Source organism: Bidens hawaiensis, unplaced genomic scaffold (assembly GCF_021521415.1).
Source record: "Bidens hawaiensis isolate Kalapana, Puna unplaced genomic scaffold, B.hawaiensis_p1.1 tig00005808_1, whole genome shotgun sequence".
In the NCBI taxonomy this organism is placed as follows: domain Eukaryota; kingdom Viridiplantae; phylum Streptophyta; class Magnoliopsida; order Asterales; family Asteraceae; genus Bidens; species Bidens hawaiensis.
In genome coordinates this window covers 1,148,357-1,158,809 of record NW_027491383.1, presented here as the reverse complement: position 1 = coordinate 1,158,809, position 10,453 = coordinate 1,148,357, and the positions used below count along the sequence as shown (strand labels likewise).

The 10,453-nt window shown below is 37.8% G+C and overlaps 1 protein-coding gene across 1 annotated transcript; it reads left to right on the top strand.

The window, feature by feature from the left end:
• The first annotated feature begins 3,767 nt into the window (after window positions 1-3,767).
• LOC143630760 (uncharacterized) lies at window positions 3,768-4,350 on the top strand. Its single transcript, XM_077099682.1, has 2 exons — window positions 3,768-3,929; window positions 4,015-4,350. Exons 1-2 carry the CDS (start codon window positions 3,768-3,770, stop codon window positions 4,348-4,350), a joined length of 498 nt encoding a protein of 165 aa, XP_076955797.1.
• Window positions 4,351-10,453: the final 6,103 nt, after the last annotated feature.

Genomic DNA, 10,453 nt, shown 5'->3' with positions numbered 1-10,453 from the left:
TGATTGTTTTATGATTGATTTCATGATAATGTCATAGGAATAATATTGTCGAATAAACCTAAGTGTGCTGCTAACCTAAAATCTGTAAAGTGCTAGGTTATTGACAGGTCTTTATTATTTAATCTTTCTAGATTTAGTTCTTCGTAAGGAGTCCATCTAGGGTTGATTATTTATTATTGTCTATTGAATCAATTAAATATTATGAATTGCCTTTGATTTCCGCGCTGTAAGGTAGGATTTCATATAAAGGAACTAGATCATAAATAATTAAGTGACCGTAAGGGAACTTGATTTTTAATACTGGTGTGCGTTAAAACTTGTTAGAAACCCATAAGGTGTCTCCTGAAAAGGGTCAGGGGTCCTGCTCGGGTTTTCTTTTAAGTGTCTATTTTACGATCCCAGTCCATAACTAAATACTTTCCCGGGTTAATTCATTACTAAAATCTAGGGGATTCTAGCCTAGGTAGTTTTCTTATTATCATCTTATTTTAATTAACAAACTTTTGCTTTTGTTTAAATTACTTGTTTTCTTAATTAGTTTTTAATAATAGTCTTAAATTAGTATTTTAAATAAAAACCCCCAAAAAAATATAATTAATAAGTCGTGTTTTATAGTCAAGTCTAATTAGCTGATAAACGTAATTTAGAGAGTCTCGTGGGTTCGATATCCGGACTTACTTAGCTTTACTAGAGTCGATCGGTTCACTTGACGGTTAGTAGTTTAGTCGAGTTTTAGAGAGTCTAGAGTATTACTTAGTTTTTATTTTTATTTAATGTAGTTAATTATTGTTAAACTACATCAAGGACATCAAGTTTTTGGCGTCGTTGCCGGATCTGGGAGTGTTTACGATTCCGTTTCTGTTTGGTAGTGATGCGATGAGCCATGCATTGGCAGATTTGGGTGCGAGTATAAATTTGATGCCGTATTCTTTGTACGAGAAGTTGGAGTTAGGCGAGCTTATACCGACTCGCATGTCTTTATCGTTGGCCGATCATTCGGTTAAGTATCCGCGAGGTATTATTGAGAATTTGCTAGTGAAGGTAGATAATTATGTGTTCCCGGTTAATTTTGTGGTGCTTGACATGGAGGCCGATGAAAAAGTCTCAATCATTCTTGGTCGTCCGTTCTTACGTACCACGAAAGCGCTTATCGATGTATATGATGGGAAGATCACGCTTCAGGTTGGTGATGAGAATGTTACTTATGATGTCGCGAGGTCGATGAAGCATCCGAGTGATCAAGATGATTTCAGTGGTCCATGCAACTCGATTTATTTTATTAACTCGTTTATTACAGGTATTGATAGCTGTTTCGATTATATTTGTTGTGCGGATCTCGTGGGAAGTAATGGGTTGGGTGATTGTGATGATTTAGGTGAAGATGAGTCGTGTGAGAACGATTCGGTTTGTGATGAGTTGGTTGAGATTTCGGGTTTGCCCGAGATGATAGAGGTTAATGAGATTAGTTGTGAAAATGAGGTGGGTTCTATGGAGAAGCCCGCTCCGTTGGAATTGAAAGTACTCCCGTCACACTTGGAGTATGCGTTTCTTGATGAGGGCTCGAACTTGCCCGTTATTGTGTCTTCCAAGTTGACGAAAGAAGAAAAGTCAAAGTTGATAGACGTGTTGAAGCTACATAAGGGGCGATTGCATGGAGACTTTCCAATATTCAAGGTATTAGCCCCGCTTTTTGTGCCGATGTGAAATGTACGATTGTCTAATTGTTATAAGTAGAACCTAGCACAAGTGGACTCACAAAGGGAAGTGTAAAGGACATGGAGAGTAACGTGATCAGCTAATCACAACTGGCCACTGTTATTACCTGTTAGCCTTACTATCCTCATACTAAATATTTCTGATTCTTCATGGGTAAGCCCGACTCAAGTTGTTCCAAAGAAGGGAGGTATGACCGTTGTGATGAATGAGAATAATGACCTTATCCCTTCGCGTACGGTTACCGGTTGGAGAGTATGTATTGATTATCGGCGATTGAATGATGCCACCCGGAAGGACCGCTTTCCGTTGCCGTTTATTGATCAGATGTTGGAGCGTTTGGCAAGTCAGCAGTTATATTGTTTTCTTAACGATTTTTCAGGTTTTTTCCAAATCCCTATTGCAGCGGAAGACCAAGAAAAGACGACTTTTACATGTCCCTATGGCACGTTTGCGTACCGTCGCATGCCGTTTGGACTATGTAACGCTCTGGCCACCTTTCAGCGCTGTATGGTGTCCATCTTTCAAGATATGATAGAGACGTCCATGGAGATATTTATGGACGATTTTTTGGTTTACGGTAATTCTTTCGATCAATGTTTGGCTAATCTTGAGAAGATGCTGAAGAGGTGTATTGAAACGAAGTTGATGTTAAACTGGGAGAATTGCATTTTGTGGTGACAGAAGGGATCATGTTGGGACATAAGATCTCGAGAGATAGTATTGAGGTGGACCGGGCAAAGATTGGTACTATAAGTAGACTTCCTCCACCGAAGAATGTGAAGGCGATTAGGAGTTTCTTGGGTCATGCGGGATTTTATCGGCGATTTATCAAAGACTTTTCAAAAATTACCCGCCCGATGACCCAACTCCTCGAGAAAGATGTACCGTTTGTTTTTTATGATGAGTGTGTGAAGGTGTTCACGTATTTGAAAGAGAAGCTCGTAAGTGCTCCCATTCTTTGTTCTCCCGATTGGAGCTTGCTATTTGAGCTCATGTGTGATGCTAGCGACTATGCGGTTGGAGCGGTTTTGGGGCAAAGGCGAGATAAACATTTCCACCCCATCTATTATGCTAGTAAGACGTTGAACGATGCTCAAGAGAACTACACCACCACCGAGAAGGAACTTTTAGCCGCCGTGTTTGCATTTGACAAGTTCTGCTCGTATCTCGTGCTTTCCAAGACCACCGTGTTTACCGATCATGCAGCTTTGCGTTTCCTCTTTCAGAAGAAAGACGCGAAGCCTCGTCATATATGGTGGATTCTTTTACTTTCTGAATTCGACATCGAGATCAAAGATAAGAGGGGTGCGGAGAATCTAGCGGCCGATCATCTATCCCGTTTAGAGGACCCGAGAAGAGAAGAGTTGCGTGAGGAGGAGATTGGAGATACATTCCCTCACGAGTCGATCGATTTTGTTGCGGCCGAGAAGCAAGGTTTGCCATGGTTCACTGATTTTACTAATTATTTGGTGAAGAATATTGTGTTGGAGGGCATGACTACGCAACAAAAAAGGAAGTTCTTCCGGGATGTTAATAGGTATGTGTGGGATGACCCGTGTTTGTTTAAGATTGGAGGTGATCGGATTTTGAGAAGATGTGTGACGAAAGAGGAAGGTTGGGATATTCTTAAGCATGTTCATGAAGGGTTGACTGGAGGTCATCATGTTGCGCATGCTACCGCACAGAAGGTGTTTGATAGCGGGTTCTATTGGCTGACGGTTGTTAAAGATGCTGAGGAGTTTGTGAAGCTTTGTGATGCGTGCCAAAGAACAGGTAATATTTTATCCAAGAATGAGATGCCTCAAAACCCCCATACAAGTTCTTGAAATCTTTGATGTTTGGGGCATCGACTTCATGGGACCGTTCCCACGTCGAATGGTAATAAGTATATTTTGGTGGCAATTGATTATGTGTCGAAGTGGGTGGAAGCCCAAGCGTTGGCCACGAATGATGAACAAGTTGTTGTGAAGTTTCTCAAGAATTTATTTACTCGTTTCGGTACTCCGAGAGCTATTATTAGTGATCGGGGAACCCATTTTTGTAATACCGTCATGGAGAAAGCATTGGCTCGTTATGGGGTTACTCAACGTACCTCTATTGCCTATCACCCTCAAACGAATGGTCAAGTCGAGAATGTAAATCGAGGGGTAAAGAGGATTTTGGAGAAGACGGTTGGGGCTAGTCAGAAAGATTGGTCAGAGAAGTTAGATGATGTATTGTGGGCATTTCGAACCGTGTAAAAGACTCTGTTGGGTACTACAGCTTGTTTACGGTAAGTCTTGTCATCTTCCGGTTTAGTTGGAGCATCGTGCTTATTGGGCATTGAAGACGGTGAATGTCGATCTTACCGAGGCCGCGAGGAAAAGGTACTTTCAGATTCATGAGTTGAAAGAGCTTCGGGATTCAGCATACTCTCGATCGTTGAACATCAAAGAAAAGACGAAAGCTCTACACGATCGACAGTTGAAAGGCGGCAAGGAGTTCAAGAAAGGCGATAAGGTATTATTATTTAACTCTTGTTTGAAGTTGTTTGCAGGAAAGTTAAGATCGAAGTGGACGGGACCGTATTTGGTGAAAGAAGTTTTCCCATATGGAGTAGTAGAGTTGGAGAATCCGGATAATGGAACATTTTAGAAAGTGAACGGTCATCGTTTAAAGCACTATCTTGGAGGACCGGAGGAAGCAATCGAGATGGAGGAAACTCCTCTCGATCCGTCGCACTGAATTGTCACACGTGGATCTTGAGTAAATACTCAAGTGTAGAGTTTGTACATTCTTTCCTATTTTTATTTCTATTTTATTTTTCCTTGAATCACTAACATAGTTTTTTGTAGTTTTTATTTGTTTTTAAGTTTTGAAGGAAGATATAGTGAGAGAGAAGATCCCCTTGAAGTCTAATGAAAAATTCAAGTGTGGGGATGGAGCAGCAGGAGCCGTATACTTTTATAATTATTTATTTGCTGCTTTTATTCATGTTTATTGGCTGGGTTGGTTGGTCTGGTAAAGTACTTTGAATGCTTAACATCTATCAAGTTGATAAGATATGTTTTTAGATATTGTTTGTGTTTGCCGCTTCCGTTCGTGAGTGAGAGAATGAGATATTGTTTGCTGAACACGTTTGGAGTTGGAGGGCAGCTTTGGAAGAAGACTTTGGCATCATATTTTAATGTGCATACTGTTTGCTAAGTCTTTTCCATTATTTAGGTTGTTTATTTTTATTTATTTTTTTTTCTTTTTAGGATTTTAGTTTTTTGTCTTTCGATTTTATTTTTATTTTTAGTCTTTATCCTTGCATTAAGGACAATGCAAAATTTAAGTGTGAGGATAGGGCATTTCACTACTAAAAAAAACACCTTTAACGACACGCAATGCGTGTCATTAAAGGGTACAGATGACACACAAATGCGTGTCAATGATAGCCCTGTCATAAAACAAACATGACATACACCTGCGTGTCATGTTTTTTGACACGCATTTTATGACATGCTTTTACGACTTCCATATATGACTTGCATTTATGCGTGTCATTGTATTATTATTTTTAAAATATATTTTTATTTGATTTCATTTCTAATTGTTACATTAATGTCTATAATTAAATTCTCATGGAAAACAACATAAAATACCAATATAGCAAAACTATCAATTTCATTTCATAATTAAACATCTTAAGTCAAAATCTTACAAATATTTCAAAGTTTACAAAATTTTGGTTTAAAGTCAATAAAATACATCACCGGAAAACAAATTGTGCTAAATAGCTCGACCATTCTACTCGACTTCCATCAAAATTCGCCTCCGCGTATTCATGTTTGCCTCCCCCAACCTGAGAAGAACATTAACCCAAGAAAATGTAAGAAATTTGGTAGGGTTAAAACGAATTGGGTCAAAACAAACCAATATAAACATAATCAAACCAGTAAAATACACCTACATTTATATTGACGAGTATTTCAAGTCCTTCACCAACGATCTCCTTAATGAACTTTAACATTGAATAACCACACTTAGTACTTCCTGACTAAGTTGGAAACTACATGATTACAAACAATTCAATTCAATAACTAATGAGACAAAAAAAAATGCATAAATAACTAATGCAGTTCTCAAAAAGATACATCAAACCAGACCCGAAACATAACCATAGAAAAATCATGGCAAATCACCTGTCTGAGACACAAGAGCTGCAAAATCTTACACTTAATGAAAGATAAAAATAAATAAATAAACAATTCATAACACACAAAGAGTAATATTACACTTAATGCAAAACATATCATGATTGGTAAAACTATAAACTGTATTAACACATACCCTCGAATATGAATGATGAACAACATCTTCGCCACCGGGCTGACATAAAACCCACCCTTCAACCTAGCCTCACGCTTAAGCTGAATCATACATATCAAACAACCAATAAACAAACAATAATAATAATAATAATAACAATAACAATAACAATAACAACAACAATAACAATAACAATAATAATACATATGCCCAGCAATGAGAAAAATAAATAGCTTCATACTCCTTAGTGTATTGTTTAGCCCTGTTAAAGATCAACTTCCTGTTAGGAAGCATTCCTTTTCATCTCTGTAGCCTCTTGCTTCTTTGCAAGGGCCCATTCTTCATTCCTCTTTTGCTTCTTCAACACCTGCTCTGGTACAAACATATGAATATGTATGTTAAAAAAACACCAGTACAAACTTGGTAGCCGGACCGAACCATTGACACTGACCATTCACGATTAGCCAAATCATAAAAAAATGTATTCATTTGTGTATGTGAACTGTTCACAAACAAATTCATTTCCTTAATGAACGAATGCGAACAAGAAATTCCATTAGGTTAGTTGTTTGTTTATCCGATAAAAGCTTAACGTACAAACATGAAGAAGAGCTTGTTGGATTTGGTTGGGTTAGAGCCCTAGCTAGCTATATCCGGCTTAAAAGTAAAATTTAAATAAATGAGTTTTATTTGAACATTAATTTAAAATTATTGGAAGCAAGCAGGTATGAATGAATTGATTCATATCTACCAGTAAGGTTTAATTTGAATTAATCAGTATTAACAAATGATGGAATTATAGCAATTACTTATACAAACTCCATCCAATCGGCCGCATTGAATTTGCAAAACAAATGAATAAATTCAAAATGAATTGAGTTGAATTGACTGACCCAGATGGAATTGATGACCGCATTGAAGCTTGGCCCAAGAACGATCGCCACAATCCGTAACATCCTCTAGACAAATCAAACATGAAATTGGCACAACAGCCACTGGTTCAATCTAACACACGCATTAAATAAAAAACCCATATTTCAATTCATGAATCCCACATATTATTATTATTATTAATATTATTCATAACAATTAGGGTTTACAGAAGCCTACCTATAGGAAGCGGCACCTGCGATGATGGAGGAATTAGAATTAGGTGTATTCAATGGGTCCTGCTTCACACCTCTTAATACACAGCGTATAGGTCTATACGCGGTGTATAGTGTACGATCTGAAATCCAGCCTGAACGACAGTCATAGGCTTGTCGTATCGTACCCTATACGTCGCGTATAGGTCTATACGCGGCGTATTGGGTTTGTATATTATTGGAGCCTGGCTCCCTCCCCTCCCTGTCCATCCTTTTTTTTTCTTTTTTTTTCTACCTCACCCCCACCCTCACCCTCTCCATTCGACCAACAACAACAACCATTTATTTCCGGAAGTCGGACGAGGAGGAGCTGGGTACGCCGATAACGGTCATTCGGACTTAAACCAGGTTTCGTTTTATCTTTATTTAGTACGTGTTAGGTTGTAGTTGTACATGATAGGACAGATATTTGGTGACTGGTTTAGTTTTGTTATGTGACTTTTGAAAAAGTAAACTATATTTTTAGGCACCGAACGTTATATTACACAATGCCTACTTACTATATAGACACCACGTATATGTTTTACGGTAATACTAGTTCGTCGGGCCGCTTAAACTAGGTTTCTCATACTGTTACCGTTATTGTTTAAATTTTTATTATATTATTTCTATTAAAATATTAATATTATTATTAAAATGTTATTGGTATTAAAATTTTATTGTTAATAAAATAAAATATTATTATTGTATTTATTAAAATATTATTATTATGATTATTAAAATAGTATTATTCTAGACATATAATTATTATTATTAAAATAATAATTTTTATATTATTATTAGTATTAAAATATTCTTATTATTAGGTACCTGATGTACGCCAGATATTCAGATGCGGGTGTCAGGCGTCGACGCAAGACGTTCGGAGGTACATTCTTATAGTGTAATGTAGAATATAATATTACGTAATATAATATAATATAATATAATAACATAAAAATATGTTATTATTATATTATATTTTATTATGTTATATTATATCATATTATATTATGTTATATTATATTATTTAGGTTATATTATATTATATCAAACGGGTGCGGGTTATGTTGGGTGGGTGCTGGGTTTTCTAGAAAAGTCCACCAGTTTTGTTTTGTTATGGTTTTTTTTCTTTTTTTTTTCTCTCCTTTCTTTTCTATTGTTATTATTAATGTTATTTATGTTTATTATTATTATTAATATTATTTACTTATCAATAATATATTATTATTCGAAATTCGACAACGGGTGTTCAGTTGCATGGCTTATTTAAGAAAATTGACAGTGCGAAACAAACTTTCAATTTATTGGCTGGTTTCGTTATCGACATCTTGAAATTAGTTGTAGGGGCTTATTTGGGAAAACTAGCATTTTCAAACGAACTTTCAATTTCTTGCCTACTTTCATTATCGACATCTCAAATCTGATTCTTCGATTTCTTCTAACTCCAACTGTCTTGATCGTCAGTCACCACTGACAACCGTAGTTGTGTCCACTCAAACACATATCAGTCGTCACTAAGCTTAAGCTTAGGCTTTTTATTGCTTTAATGTTTAGTTGTGGGAATTGTAAGTTGATCATGTCGCGTATGCTAAAAGAATTATCGGCTTATATATACACATACATATATATAGTAGATGTGCAGTATAAGAATTCATTGCTCGGACATAACCAGCACAAGATCGACATATTAGTTTGATGAGTTTGAATCTCTCGGATCAGCGGTATGCGCTAACGGCAGCGATAACCGGAGTCCATACTTTGGACAGAGAAGTGGAATTCGGTCATTGCTCCAACATAACGAGCAACGGATTGAGATATTAGTTAGGACTTACCTGAACAGGTTGGCACGTATTGTGACATCTGCCCCGATCCGACCCGACCCAGGTACCCGTTTCTCTGACCCGATCTCTTTCTTTTATGATTTAATATTTATTTATACTTATACTTTATTTTTAATAATAATAATATATTTTCCTTCCCGCCTCTCTCTCTCTTTCTTTCCGCCGTCCCGTCCCTCTTCCTTCTCTCTTTCCGCCTTCTTTTCCCTCTTGTCGCCGTCCCGCCCTTACGCCTTGTTTCCCTCTTTTTCTTCTAACTCTTTGCTTGTCCTTTGTTCCTTCCCGCCTAAGGTTGTCTGCGCAGCTCCACGCGCCAGACCCCTTACAAGGAATCCTGCGTGAAGACCACCTGTTACAGCGATACGCGAGACGAACTCTTCTCGCAGCGCGCTAAGAATTGTAATTCTTCTCGCAGCGCGCTAAGAACGGTAGTTCTTCCCGCGACGCGCTAAGGATTTGTAGTTCTTCTCGCAGCGCGCTAAGAATCGTAGTTCATCCCTCGACGCGCGAAGAATTATAGTTCTTCCCGCGGCGCGCTAGGAATTTTAGTTCCTCCCGCGGCGCGCTAAGAAATGTGATTCTTCCCGCGGCACGCTTAGAAATGTAGTTCTTTCCGCGACGCGTTAAGGTTGGTTCTGCCTGCCTTCGCGCTCGCGCTCTCTTGACCTTCTGTGTCTGCCTTCGCGCTCGAGCCTTCTCGCGCTAAACCCTTTGAGTTTTCTTCTGTTTAATCTAGCCGTTTGCTTTTGAGTTTTCTTCTGTAAAGCCACTTTTGGCGCAGCATGCGCACCAACCCCATTGGTTGGCAGAAAAAGTGACTGACATTATCTTTGGAAATCTGCTTTTTCCATGCTTTGACCAGTACCTTTATCTGATCCGCCCATGCCTTTTTACTGTTACCTGTCAGCTTTTTCTCTTTTTCCCTGCTACCATATCTTTTGATATCTTTTGCTTTTGAAATCTTTTGCTTTTTGAGATCTTTTCCCCTTTTCTAGGGATTGTGTTCCCTAGGGTTTCTCTATAAATAATAATATTATTTTCCTAACACATCACACACAAAACACTTAATCTCTCCTGTCCTCCTCCTTGCTCTCTCTGCCGCCTCCCTCTCTGCCTCCGTCTTCCTCCCTGTTCTATCCTGCTTTTCCGGTAATATATATTATATATAATAACTTACTTATTAATTATGCTAACTTATATCAAGACTTAAAACAAATCATTAAAACAATAATCTTATTTATAGGTTAACTTGTGCTTGTTTAAAGTTGGTTCTTGCTTTATCTTACACCGCATCGTTTATCATGTGAGTAATCTCGTACCTAATCCCTTTTTATTTTTAACGTTTTGGGATGATCATGTGTTCGTACAAACTTAGAGTCAAACTTGTTTATGAACTTTAGTCGCGCAGTATCCCATGTGTTGAGGACGTTTACTTGGCTGTTTATTTGTATGTGTGTATCATTAACCGCTTTGTTCGGC